We start from the raw sequence: 13,310 nt of genomic DNA, 5'->3' as shown, positions 1-13,310 counted from the left end.
GGTGGTCTCCGACGATGAAGCTTACGCCCGAGCTCCTGGCACAGGCCCAGTCGGCTCTCAACCCAATCAAGGAACGGCAGCTCGACCTGCGAGGTGAGCACACCCCCAGTTCGCCGCCCAATCGCACTCATCAACCTGAGAGCAGGTTACAAAATACCCACCATCGAAAATCTTGGTGTCACCAGAGTACGTGCACGTCGCGCCATTTGCAGTGCTGAACCTGACGGAGTGGCCTAGGATCAACACGATGCTATAGATCTCACGGATAATGCCATTAATGTTTTGGGCAATCTCCCATTGCTCAAGCGACTTCAAACTCTGCTGCTCGCCAACAACCGAATAGCAGCAATCTCACCTTCACTCCATCTTTCTGTCCCAAACCTCACCACTCTCGTTCTCACCAACAACAACATCACTGAACTAGGAGACCTCGAACCGCTGAAGGATACCAGGAATCTTCAGTATCTGTCCCTGCTGGGCAATCCCGTCAGGGAGAAAAAATGGTATCGCGAGTGGCTTGTGTGGAGAATACCTGGACTAAGAGTTTTGGATTTCCAGAGAATCCGGGACAAGGTGCGTCCCTCCTTCGATGCGCGCCTCGGTCTGGTCTGGAGAGCTGAAAACATGTTTGGCACGCGCAGGAACGTAAAACTGCAAAGACACTCTTCCTGACGGCCGATAACTTACCAACGGCGTTGGCGACGACGTTATCCACCACCGTCTCGACGCATTCCTCAAAGACCACGCTTACGATCGACGAACCGAAAGCTGCAATGCAAACCGGCAAAGCTGGCCGACTCATGTCGAAAGAGGATGCAGAGAAGGTCAAGGCAGCTATAGCAAAGGCCACATCCGTCGAAGAAATACGGAAGCTGGAGCGAAGTCTGCGGGAAGGCTACATGCCGGAGATGGAGTCTGTAGGGGCATAGGCTTTGCGAACACTGTAAATGTAACAAACTGTGTAACGCGTCTCAGCCTCTCGGGTTTAGTGTTGATGATACTATGTCTAGATTGACACCACAAAAGTTCATTCACAACGATATATTTCATGAAAGCTGTTAGAACATCATCTCTAGAAAGAGCGCTGCATTGCATCGCACTACGTCTAGTATCCTTTGACACCGGCGTTGCCGATCCACAATCCGTGGAAGCCCAGCGCGATGACGGCGGAAAGATTGAGCAATGAGCTCACGCCATGCAGGATTCCGAAACGCCGGTTCAGCGCCTTCATCGCAGGAGAAACCTATAGTTTCCAATCAGCACCAACATTTTGTGAATGAGAGCTCATTACGCACCCCAGCGTCACTGTAGACCTTGCCTTCCTCCTTCTCCAACCTCTGTCTCTGGAACATGGTCCTAAGGGAAGAGGTGTAGTTGTAGCTCATGGAGGCGTGGTAAGAGCGATCCAGGACTCACTTGCTCGTCAAAGGGCCAATGACAAACTTGTTGGCACTCTGGAAGAGGATCACTGAGCCCAAAGCGTAGGCTTGGGCGACATCAGCGACGTTTGGTCGGGAGATGTATGTCAGGACGTCCGGGTGCGTAGATACCCATCGGGTGAGCAAGAACGAGGACAGGGCAATCGACTGGAGGAAGTAGATCGGGAAGGTCTTGTGCTGGAGAGCACCGAAATACTGTCGAGCTACAAGAGCGATGAATACGAAGAGTTCAGCAAGCACAAAGTAGCTGATACGCACGAAGGGCTTTGAAGGCAATAACTCCTGTTATCGATACGCGCATTCAGTACGGCCCAGCTAATCATCCGTCGAGCAACGCACCTCCAAAGAAAGTGACCCAGACCGCTGCCGGGGAACATCATTAGACAGGACGGAAGGAGAGCGGAGCTCAGCGACTCACACGTTCCGAAGAGCCAGCCATATGCAACCACATACAAGCTATTCGGAGAAATAGCAAGACTAGCCAACGACGATAGTGTCAATATCTCAATCTTAGCCATGGATGGTGGTGGTAAATCGTCAAGAGACTCGAGGAGTTGGAACTCGACCGTGGGTTGCGGAGCGCTGACTACTACCGCTTCGTGTCATCAAATCCACGGAATGCCACTGGGGGTCTGGGTCACGCAAAGGTGCTTGAGAAAAGGCCGCGATAAGTCTACGGAGTATCGGTGGATTATACAGCCCAAGTCTATGCTAATTAACCAACACCCTATCCAATGACAAGCTTTCCTTCCAACTCGTTGAATTCGTAGGCAGGAACTTCCAAGTTCAACTACGAAACAGCGTGAGATGTAGAGCGGAATACCCAGCAGGTAACTTACAGGAGCGGGGCCCTTACGGATACGTCCCGAAATATCGTAGTGAGAACCGTGGCAAGGGCAGAACCTTCGGTAGCATAGCGTTTTTAGTATCGAATACACGAAATAGGTTTCCAAGAACTCACCATCCTCCATAGTCACCTGCCTCGCCAATGGGTACACAACCAAGATGGGTGCAGACACCCAGCATGACCAGCCACTCGGGCTTCTTCGTTCGCTCTTCGTCACTCTGCGGGTCTCTGAAGGCCTTCCATTCCGATGTGCGGGCCTCTTCAACCTCTGCTTGAGTCCTGTGTCGGATGAACACGGGCTTGCCGCGCCATTTGATGATGACGTTCTTCCCCTCAGGGATGTTGCCCAGCTCCACCTCGACTTTAGCCAAGGCAAGAACATCAGCAGAGGCCGACATGGTCTTGAGGAACTCCGTGACGGTGGACTTTGCAACGGAAGCGGAGAGGAGGCCTAACGAGCCGACCATGAAATACGAGAATGCACGGTTGTTCGACGTGTTGTCTGCGCGGTACGGAGAGAAATCGGGCACATCCGAAGCGTCTTTGACAACGGCGGAGGTGTGGATGAGACGAGGGGTGTAGTGGGTGGTGGTCGGCGCTATACGGCGAAAATTGTCACCTCCTCCGTTCCAAACTCGACTACGATTCTGTACATACCATTGGCAAAGGTTTTGGAAACAATGCCTATGGGCGAATTGCGGGAGACCCCACTGGCGAAGCGTGCGGGTGCGTCCGAACGAGCTGCAGAGCCATGGCCGTGCTCCGCACTGAGGTCGCGCGCCGCAAGGTTGAGCAGAGGAGCCACTGGGACTCCTGAAGAAAGGGTGCGGACGGTGGGCGCAATGGTGACCGCCTTTTTCACGGCGCGAACGGAGGCCATAGTATTAGTGCGAAGGTAAAGTGGTGTTGGTGTAAATCCAGTCCCTCTGACTGGCGGACGGCGCCGTGCTATATCCGGTCTTTCCCGTCCCGCCCCTTATTTTCGGGTTAGGGTTTAGCTTACTTCCTCAAGCCTCAGTAAGTTTCGACAATCAAAAAATGTATTTGTACAGAACTCAAGATCATATCATAGAGCATTTCGTACTACCAATTCTTCGTGTGCGCCGCCAGGCAGGCAAGCACCTTCTCTTGTGAGAATTTGGGTGCAACTTTGAGACCCTGTTGTTGTGCCCACCGTCGAACGCCATCAGGGAAGTCCGTGATGATCCCATCGACACCCATCTTCACCAACCGCTCCACAAGGTTCAAGGAATCGACCTATAGAGACATAAGCCCCTTCTCAGTCCACTGGCCACCAATTACTGCAGCTGAGTTGCTGCAATCAACGCACCGTCCAAGGCTTGATAGTCAGCCCGAGCTTATGTGCTTCGTCTATCATGGTTTGGTCGGTGAAGGCGACAAAGCCGGGTCGGGCAGGGTCCCCGGGGCTGCCTGCTGCCGTCGCGGAAGACGAGACGATGCCGGCACCGATTGAGTGCGCTGCTTGGGATACTTGGGCGCCGACAGAAGGACCGGGGAAGGAGTCCAGTCTGAGACCGGCTAACCACGGTGAAGTCGTGTTGTTAGGCCCGAATGCGGTGGTGCTGGAGAAATAACCGTCAGTTCGACGCGTTCGCTGGTAGCTAAAGGAAATGGACGCACTCCTGGATCAAGGCCGAGGTCACGAAGCTTGGGTCGAGTTTCTGTTCAGGATTTTCAGACATCAGACAAATCGTTACAAATGCTGCGAGCCAATGATTACCTTCATTGCAATTAGAGATCTCCAGTCGAAGCTTTGGAACTGAATCCTGCATCAGCAATGCACCCACCAATACACTCGGGTCCGTTATCTTACCGTAATGGAGCGACGGTACGGGCTGGCGACGAACAAAGCGTGCTGCCTTTGCACAAAGTCCTGAACGCCTCGCGTCAGATTCGGGAACTGCGCATCAATCTTCGACTCTATGTTCCACAGAATCTTGTGCTGAGGGTCAGCGCATTCCACGAAGTCAAACGTCTCCTTGAGGGTGGAAATACGTGTCTTCGGGTAGGTTAATTGGAAAGCTGGATAAATAAAGAGTCAATCTAATAATAAGCTGTTTGTAATTGATGGTGTGACATACGGAAGTCGACGAGGCGCTCTGAACCACAATCGAGTGTCTTGACTTGCGCGAGCGTAAGGTTGGCGATGAACTTCCCGACATAAGGGAATAAGGGGTCCCCAGGAAACTAGCCAACTGCGTTAACGTCGACACAATCAAACTGAAATCGTCCTGCATACCGCAGGCTTGGTATCAACACACTTGGCTGGCTCGATATCCTCGTCGTGCCACACGACAACAACACCATCCTATGACATTATCTATCAGCCAACTGTCAATCTGGAAGTAATCAACATTTACCTTGGTGACCCCGTTGTCGAGCTCCAAGGTCTCAGCACCGTTGATGAGTCCCCTGCACGCGTTCAGATCATCATTGGTTTGTTCCCTAGCCGTCGGACATACCAGGCGAAACTTGGTAGGGTGTTCTCAACAGTGTTTCCTCTCCCACCGCGATGCCCCTTCGGAAAATCACGAAGTTAATGATCATTCTGTGATGGCTGAAAGTGTACATCGTCCTTACTTGTATGTCAACATGTCTGTGGTGGGTGGAGGGGGCGGCGGAGACCCACTGCGAAGATGCGAACGCAACGATGAACCCCAGAAGAGTTGACCAGATCATGATCTTGGAACGAGGGTACTCGAGGGAGCAAAGAAGTTGATTTGGACATCGAGGGCTTTTATACTCGTACTGTACAGCGAATTATAGCCCGACGACGGCCACCGTTCCTTTCAGAACCGTGGTGGTGTGATCGAAGCGTGGAGGATGAAATCCGAAATAGTCAAGCGAACTCCCATGAAGAACGAACCATGTGGCGGCGATATCCTTAAGTTGATGTTAGCGACCCCGGCTTGCAGCTATACCTACGAGACCCCAGTTGAAGCGTAGCGCTGCTGCAAAGGCTGCATTTAATCTTGGATAACATGAACCCAAGTACGAGCACTGAGAAATGGATATCGAGATTCGAGAGGCCGACTATCTATGACCATACCCACATCAACGCCAATGGTGCACGCGCTACGGGACGAACGTGCACGCCGAGGAATTCAATCAACGGACTCGGCAGTCACACGAGTTAAATTCACCTTCAGGGGAACGATAGGAGCCTCCTGTCCATTACTTGCCAGCTATCCCTTCATGTCGCCCAAAGTAACATCGCCTAGCGTCCCTCCAGAAATACTGCATTTACCACCAACTACCGGTCCTATCAACCACTCAACTACCTCGACTACTGGGAGCTTTGGCACCACCCTCAGACCCCCAGTAACGATACACCTCAGGCCCCTCACAATGGGGAACCATCCACAATCTTGAAGAAGACATATGCACGACGAGGAATCCGACCAACAGACTCGGAGTTGAATTGACTCCTGTGAGACGACAGGAGCCTCCTACCTGTCGCAACTGCCGAAGATGCACCGCTCTCTCACATATACTGAAGAACAATCTGCGCAACGATGGACTAAAGAGTGCACTCGGAGAGAACTAACGACAATGATGATACAAAACGTAGCAACAATCAGCAAAAGAGCCACCTGCATCGTCCGCCAGATGGAACTTTGTTGAGGTTTGTTCTTGCATGCAGCCTATAAATAGACGCAGGCATAAATAGATGGTCGGGCGTTCCTCACGTTTCTTTCAAACGGCCAACACGAACCGTGTTTTTTCGACATTTTTCTTTTCAGACGATACCCGCCATGAAATTCGCAACAACCACACTCCTTTTTGCCCCTTTGCTCGTTGCTGCCCACAGTGCCCACGAGGATCTGCGCTTGGCCCGCCACGCCAAGATTGCTCGCCAAGCACCCACCCCTGCATCTGCCCCGCCGCCGAGCCCACCAGCGACCACAACCCCGCCGGTAGTAGCACCCCCTCCACCCGCGGTGTCGCTCTTGTCGACGAACCCAACAGCCGTACCACTTACGCAGATCGTCTCGGGACAACCGTCACCCGCTACCGTCCCACTTGCCACGACTTATACTGCAGGCACTGTACCCTCCGGCTTGCCTGAGGCGCCTGGCCTACCCAGTCGTAAGTGATCATAATTGATATTTGGTGGATCTGGCATTGACCGGCCTATCAGTCTCTTCAATCGTTCCCTCCAACTACCCCCCGCTCGACAAGCTTCCACCTACTGACAGTCCTGAGGTCAAGGCATGGATCGCAGAAGTAGCTGCATCTGGCATCCAAATTCCCAATATCCTGCCTACCCTCCCTGGTGGATGCGGTGCGAACGCTCAGGCGGCTTCGAATGCCACCAACTGCTGGTGGACCTGTGGAGGTTGCACGCGGGATGATGACATTACCAGTTGCCCTGACAAGATGACTTGGGGACTGACCTACGATGATGGACCCGCATTCTACACCCCAAACCTACTCCAATACCTCGCTGAACAAAAGATCAAATCGACGTTCTTCACCGTTGGCTCCCGCGTAATATCGGCCCCCGCAACACTTCAAGCTATGCATATCGAAGGTCACCAAATTTCAGCACACACGTGGGCCCATCCCCCGCTGACGACGTTGACCAACGACGAGATCATTGCCGAGCTCGGTTGGTCAAGAAAGGCCATCAAGGATGTGTTAGGCGTGACTCCCAATACGTTCAGGCCACCTTATGGCGACATCGAGTCAGTATCCCTTCTTGTATGGCTCCACGCGTTCACTGACCTTCTGCAGCGACCGTGTCCGCGCTATCGCCAAGGCCATGGGAATGGTTCCTGTCCTCTGGACGCGCATCGGTCCTTACGCAACGTTTGATACTGATGGTTAGAATTCCCGGGTTTCCTCCGTAGACCTAAGCTCATGAGTGTCACTAGACTTCAACATCAATGGAGGAATTACCACTGTGCAACAAGTCTTGGTCAACTGGAAGAACATTCTTGGAAACGCTACCACGATGAATACTGGTTTCATCGTCCTTGAGCACGACCTATTCCCCCAAGCTGTCGAGGCTGCCACAGGCTACATCCTCCCTGATGCCATTGCGCACCAACCGCCGTTCAAGATTGAGCCTGTCATCACTTGCTTGAACAAGCCACTGAGAGACGCGTATGTGGAGACGAACGACAACAAGACGAATCCGCCGGTTGCTTCTGGTGAGTTTTTCCATTCAAGCCGTGTCTCTGCTGGCATTATATACCTGGCCGTCTATTTCTGCTCCACTTCTTGAGAATTGAAGTTCCAGAATCTGATATATTTGTACTTCTATAGGAGGTGCCGTAGCGACCTTATCGTCCGGCGCTCCCGGCTCAGCTCAAGTCACTGGCGCGGCGGATACGGTGAAAGGTTCCAGTGGCACGAATTCTGCCACTGGTGTCTTTACCCCCTTGGGTGTTATTGCTGCCATCACTGCAGTAACTGGTTTCTTCGTTCAAGTCGCTCTGTAACTCACCCCTCCCGATGCTTCGTTCTTTCCCACGGGAGAACTTCTTTCGCGGCCGTTCATACCACACGTTACAATGTTCCATCACATCTTTGTCCACGTCGGCAGTCGGCAGACAATTCTCACACAGCAACATAACATCAAGGACCCCCGCCTTTGTACAAGGCTTCCATGTATCCCATGCCCCCACTCGTTTTGTCATATGCCTGGCCGTTTTCTTATTAAATTACTACTATATATACCTTCACCTTCGTCATTCTTTCTTTGTTACGCTCACTAGACAGGTTGAATGCGTGGTCATCACATACGAGAGGGTATAGCCGGTGACTGGTGCATACGGCCGTACTCTCTGCACAAGTTGGTTCGCAAGTATATGCATCTTAGATATACTTACCACTGTTATGCGTAATGTACCCTCTAAACCGCCCTAATCAACAAATTTCGTTGCTACATCCGAGTACTGACTCACATCGACGTTCGCGTGCCAAGGCGTTGATTTGTTAGTGTCAACGCACGAAAACCTGCTCCCTTGACACGGCGATGAGAACGAATGACTCTCTCGCAGCTGTGTACAATGTTTCAATAACGATAGCGATGCTACTAAATAAATACACAAATAGATGTCCATCGATGATATCAGTCCGACATTCTACATTCGTCCTTTACTTGCGGTATCATTCAGGGGATCTTCCTCTACCAGAGTCTTCGTCTCGTCCTTCACGCTCATCCCATCCCCCAACTTCAACACGATCTCCTCGTTCACCCCAATCAACGAGAAGTCTACACCATGACGAACAGTCGGCATAGGCTCGCCGTAGGAGTACGGAAACAGGGAATCGGCATCCGAGACATGGGTCACCGTGCTGACACCCGTGGTGCTGTAGCTGTCGGAACGGTCATGTTGGGCTTGACCTCTGAAAGGCACGTCGTCCCTCAGATTGGCGCTGCCGGACTCGATGTCCTGCTTTTTCTCGTCTTCTGCTGGCGTGGGTTTGAAGGGGCCCTTGTCGGTGGCCTCCTGAGCGGGGCCTGGCGGTCCTCTGTGCCCAACGATGCCGACACCAGGAAGGAAGATAAGCGCAAGAATGATTGCTGCGATCACATAGAGGCGGCGAACATCAATATTTGGGCGTGCGTATGTGTATGAAGAGCGACTGACCTAGACAACCAAAAGCAAAGGCGCACCACTGGGCGGCACGGTATCCTGCTAGCATGGCCGGGCGAGGTGCGTTGCTAGCCATTGGGTTTAGCCTCCATCGCATCTCCCTCGATCGCTGTTGGACGACGCGATTGTAGACAATAGTTGTAATTGGTACCCCAAGTGTGGTGCCCAACTAGAACGCATCAGTTAGCTTGTTCCACTATAGCCTTTAGTCACAGCGTTTCAAGCTAGTATAGGGACGTCATCTCGTTAGGTAGTCCGATCGAGAACACCATACTAGCGCCGGCCCGCCCGGGGCTGAGCAAAGGAAATGGTGTCTACTCACCTGAGTCATCGTCTGCATCACCCCGCCAGCTAGACTCTGCTCGTGCTGAGCGACTGTTTTCGCGACGAACAATGTGCCCGAGGAAAACACGAAGTCGGCGCCCCAGACTGAGAAGATGGTCGCGGGAAACCCGAAGGCCCAGTACGGTGCAGTGGGATCAATCATTGCAAAAAGGAGAGCTGCCGTGCTGGTGATAGCGGCCCCCGCAGCTGAGATGTTTCCATGGTAAGTAAAACAAGGAGACGGGGAGGATATAGGCAGCGAATTTACCGACGATATAGACAATAGGTACGCGGCTGATGACTTGGGCCATGAAGAAGTTGCACAGAATACCCATGATGAACATGGGCAGTACGCGGACCATGGTTTCGACGGGTGACAGCCTTTCATAATTCTGGTAATAGAGCTATCGCAAACTTGAGGTTCGTTTCAAGAGGCGGACAACAGGGATACGTACCTGAACCCAGTATTGCCACGAGCGGAAGACGCAGAATGTCAACGCCGCTATCCACAGGACAGCTGCCAGCCGTCCTTTGGCTCGCGTCCAGAAGGACACCTTCATGAGAGGCGGCGGCGTAAGCCACGATCGTGGGTAGTTAAGATCATTCTGTATTCTCTCCAACCGTGCTTGCCACATGAAGAAGGTTACCATGAAAATTACCCCGAATATCATGAGGACAATTATATCTATGAGTGAGGTGTAAGTAGCGGGGGAGGGGGCGGCGAAGGGGCGGCGCACACGGAGTTGCCCATTGTTTGGGAGCTGCCTCGCCTTGGCTGAGTACAACCGTTAAGAGGGTCAGGCCGGAGGTAACAAGGAAAGCTCCAATCCAATCCACCCGTCCATTCTTTTCGGTCGTCGGCTTGTCCGCGTCGATGAAGAAATACCCCCCGACAATGCAAATACATGAGATGCCAGCGAATACGAAGAAGCTAGATCTCCACCCGGCACTGATGGTCGTCGTTACGGCAAGTCGATAGAGCGAAGAACGGCGTGGCTTACGGGGAGAACTCCGTCAGAACACCGCCTAGAGTCATACCCAAACCACCGCCAAGAGGGTTCCCTGTCGAGAAGGTCGTAAATGCGAGAGCGCGAGCCTTTGATGGAGGGAATGAATGGGCCAAGATCCCCAGCTAGCGAAACGCTTGAGTGCCAAGGCCGCCAGAATATGAAGTAACTTGCCGCTGCAGGGATCGTCGCCGCAGCACCGATGCCTTGAAAGGCTCGAAGGACGAACATGCTTTCCTTCGTTTGGACCAACCCACAGGCTATGGTGAATATGATGGAGAATGCGGAGCCCGCCATAAAGACACGCTTTCTTCCATATAGATCTGCTATTCGCCCGATCATCAGTAAGAAACATCCCTTCGGTGAAGTCAGCACTAGGGGGGATATGAGACACTGAGTTGACTCACTGATGTGAGAGCATAGGCGGTCATCACCCATTGCAGTTCATCCAGTGGTACAGAAAGGTCTTTGGAAATAGCGGGTAGCGCAATAGATACATACGCGAGGTTGGCAGACTACGGAATGATCTTAGGAAAGAAACGCGGCGGCTATAGTGGCTACCACTCACGTTGATGACCATGGCGGCGGTACATGTCATGACCAGACATATGGCCGACCATCTACTCCTCCCGTTTGCATCCCTCTTTGGCACTTCTACACGGACGTTGAAAACCTCCACAACGGCGTCAGAAGCTACCGAGCGCACAGATGGATGCCTCTCTGACATGGGGAGTCAGTGAAGAAGGAAACCGAGGAATCACTAGGTCATTCATGGTCCATATTATATCGACGTGTCGAGCAACATGCGAAGGTCCCGAGGCCGGCACAGATTAGTTCGGCAGGATACAGTTAGGTTCTTAGTCCGAGGCGGGTCCCGCGCTAGAAGTGCCACTAGCGGTTGCAAAGGGGCGGTTGCCCGACTGCTGTCCTGCATTGGCCGGTGGAGTCCATCGGGAGCCTGTTCGATACAGTCCCGGATGTTGTGAGTCGTTCTGTTGGAAGGGATCACCAGTAGTTTCAGGCCCTAGTTCGAATCAACACTTGCAAGCGATATCTTGTCGTTTCGATAAATTGAGTGCAGGCTAGATTTGAGAAACCTTTGCCAGCGCAGCTGTGTCTCGAAGAATGTTCCTGAACGACATGGGACATTTACAATTCTGATATCCCCGCCGCGTGAGATATCAATGCGTAATGGAATCCTGGATTGTGTAGACTCCCTCGAAGGGTAGAAGCAATGTTCAAGTTGAACAACCTTTACTTTGAGACTCATATGAGCTGTTTCGATACCGTGGGAAAGAAGGCCGACGCCTCTAATGTTGCGAACGTCTATAATTCTCTTCCTAAATTTGTCAATAGCAATAATTGATTGAGGGTATCATCTATGTGTCTACAAAGTATTTATTAAAAGTACAAGCTGATAAGTTACCGAGGACATTAGTGATGATGATTTGCCATCTTCATTGGCATTAGATTCCGAACGTTGGGGTGGCCGTGAGAGGTAGGTGTGCCCATCATTCCATTCGGATGGGCACCCACCGTTCGCCGAACTGCGTCTTTAGAAGACTCTCGATGCTCATAAGCTCTTTCATCGGGCATACGCTTTCATCGCCTCCGCCGCTATCCTTGCGCGTTGGTTCCATCCGCATCGACGAAGGAAGGCTAGCGATGTTCCACCCCCTGCGCCCCCACCATGCCCCCCTCATCCTGCTATCCCTTATATTCCCCCAAAGTGCCAGCATAGAGCTCCGTTCGGATGGGGAGGCAAGGAAGAATTCGTAGTGGTACCATTCAGGGCCACAGTACGTCTGCGGCACCGACAGTAGAGGTAAAAAGATACGCGAGAGTGGTGGGTAGATTCGCGGGCGTTGGAGGGGAGTCATAGCTGTGGAGGTGTCAGAATCCGACGCCAACGGTGGTGAGGGTGAACTCGGCGGGGGTAGCGAAGGGTGCGGATCGAGGAGATAGGGAGGTTGCCCAACCCAAACCGAAACGAACTTATTAGCGTGTAGGAACATGATCGCATTGATTACCGTTTGGTCTTTTCCTACGAAGATCCCATTCGCGAGATATTTATCGTGCTGTGCGTAGAACGTCTGCGCGTACCACGATATCGCCTTCGGTGACCCGCCAAAAAACGATCCTAGAATACAAGTGTCGGTGGGCTCAGAGAGAATGAATAATGGTTAAGGTACGTACCTTCACTAAAGTCAAAATCGACGGGCCCGTCGCTTTCTCGCCACCGTTTCCATCCTCTCTCGGGTATCGTGCATATTGGGAAAAAAATCAGTTCGTCTTGTGGCGTCCCCGTGAGTTGGCTGCCCTCTTCGAACACTTCTTGGACGCGTTGGGCATCAGGCCAGCGCTGATAGAAGTGCTCTTGTCGGAACGATCCTGCGTCCACCCAGAACCCATAGTTGTACGTGGGCAGAGAAGGGGCATTCTGAGCAAAAGGATCAAGAGAGTTCACGTTCCTCACTGCCTCGTCGAGGAAATACGGCTTTGCGTTCCAAACAGAATACAGCTCGGGCGAGTGTCGGAATCCCTCTCTATCCTTCGCCTGCATCTTCTCGTATTCGCCCTCCAATCCATGTAGCGGCGGCACATCAAAGGCTCTTTCGAACGTCGTGTTGATGTATATGGGGTGGTTTGCCCGACAACCGCGAATAAGGCCTTCCATTGCTGGGGTGGTGAAGAAGTACACCGGGCTTTCGATGTTTTGCAGAAAGCGGTTGAGCCATGCCTTGTAGTTTTCAATTGGATGCTTGGATTTTGAGAGTGGGTAGAACGCAGAAACTATGAGGACTTTTGCAGGATGTGATGACTGCGCATGATGGGTGTCAACGTCGGATGACTGTACGTAATTCTGGGCGTCGTCGCTGATCCCTGTGAGGCCCAGCGTCCGCCATTCGTGATGGTGGTAAAAGAAGATGAGAGTGAAGAATACGGTGACAGAGCAGAAAATCAAAATCCAGGCAATGGCGAACCGGCGGATTGTCGGGGGCATGCGGTCGCGAAGTAATTGTGGGAGTTTTCCAGTAGTCGATAAACCTTTCGTCACAGTAAG

The 13,310-nt window shown here is 52.3% G+C and overlaps 7 protein-coding genes across 7 annotated transcripts; 2 read left to right on the top strand and 5 right to left on the bottom strand.

Annotated features, from left to right (window-relative positions):
- Positions 1-14: 14 nt before the first annotated feature.
- On the top strand, positions 15-929 carry LEA1 (U2 snRNP complex subunit; the record flags this gene model as incomplete). Its single annotated transcript, XM_036773573.1, has 4 exons — positions 15-93; positions 143-186; positions 238-573; positions 642-929. The coding sequence occupies 4 exons, from the start codon at positions 15-17 to the stop codon at positions 927-929; spliced, it is 747 nt and encodes a 248-aa protein (XP_036635046.1).
- A 176-nt stretch (positions 930-1,105) lies between these two features.
- PC9H_003982 (uncharacterized protein) lies at positions 1,106-1,957 on the bottom strand (the record flags this gene model as incomplete). Its single annotated transcript, XM_036773572.1, has 6 exons — positions 1,106-1,243; positions 1,296-1,356; positions 1,417-1,642; positions 1,698-1,721; positions 1,779-1,802; positions 1,858-1,957. 6 exons carry the CDS (start codon positions 1,955-1,957, stop codon positions 1,106-1,108), a joined length of 573 nt encoding a protein of 190 aa, XP_036635045.1.
- A 209-nt stretch (positions 1,958-2,166) lies between these two features.
- On the bottom strand, positions 2,167-3,166 carry PC9H_003981 (uncharacterized protein; the record flags this gene model as incomplete). Its single annotated transcript, XM_036773571.1, has 4 exons — positions 2,167-2,229; positions 2,279-2,342; positions 2,401-2,884; positions 2,944-3,166. 4 exons carry the CDS (start codon positions 3,164-3,166, stop codon positions 2,167-2,169), a joined length of 834 nt encoding a protein of 277 aa, XP_036635044.1.
- Positions 3,167-3,369: 203 nt separating this feature from the next.
- On the bottom strand, positions 3,370-4,986 carry PC9H_003980 (uncharacterized protein; the record flags this gene model as incomplete). The annotated part of the gene is made up of 10 exons (XM_036773570.1): positions 3,370-3,543; positions 3,617-3,869; positions 3,928-3,968; positions 4,028-4,066; positions 4,121-4,329; positions 4,389-4,494; positions 4,547-4,615; positions 4,668-4,719; positions 4,770-4,825; positions 4,888-4,986. 10 exons carry the CDS (start codon positions 4,984-4,986, stop codon positions 3,370-3,372), a joined length of 1,098 nt encoding a protein of 365 aa, XP_036635043.1.
- Positions 4,987-6,062: 1,076 nt separating this feature from the next.
- On the top strand, positions 6,063-7,754 carry CDA2_1 (chitin deacetylase; the record flags this gene model as incomplete). The annotated part of the gene is made up of 5 exons (XM_036773569.1): positions 6,063-6,396; positions 6,449-6,995; positions 7,045-7,133; positions 7,185-7,463; positions 7,579-7,754. 5 exons carry the CDS (start codon positions 6,063-6,065, stop codon positions 7,752-7,754), a joined length of 1,425 nt encoding a protein of 474 aa, XP_036635042.1.
- Positions 7,755-8,399: 645 nt separating this feature from the next.
- On the bottom strand, positions 8,400-10,973 carry PC9H_003978 (uncharacterized protein; the record flags this gene model as incomplete). Its single annotated transcript, XM_036773568.1, has 9 exons — positions 8,400-8,842; positions 8,910-9,084; positions 9,238-9,446; positions 9,508-9,643; positions 9,695-9,924; positions 9,977-10,188; positions 10,241-10,371; positions 10,654-10,761; positions 10,815-10,973. The coding sequence occupies 9 exons, from the start codon at positions 10,971-10,973 to the stop codon at positions 8,400-8,402; spliced, it is 1,803 nt and encodes a 600-aa protein (XP_036635041.1).
- A 784-nt stretch (positions 10,974-11,757) lies between these two features.
- Positions 11,758-13,250, bottom strand: PC9H_003977 (uncharacterized protein; the record flags this gene model as incomplete). Its single annotated transcript, XM_036773567.1, has 2 exons — positions 11,758-12,386; positions 12,443-13,250. 2 exons carry the CDS (start codon positions 13,248-13,250, stop codon positions 11,758-11,760), a joined length of 1,437 nt encoding a protein of 478 aa, XP_036635040.1.
- Between the last annotated feature and the right edge of the window lie 60 nt (positions 13,251-13,310).

Source organism: Pleurotus ostreatus, assembly GCF_014466165.1.
Source record: "Pleurotus ostreatus strain PC9 chromosome Unknown scaffold_2, whole genome shotgun sequence".
Lineage (NCBI taxonomy): Eukaryota > Fungi > Basidiomycota > Agaricomycetes > Agaricales > Pleurotaceae > Pleurotus > Pleurotus ostreatus.
This window is presented reverse-complemented; position numbering and strand designations above follow the sequence as displayed.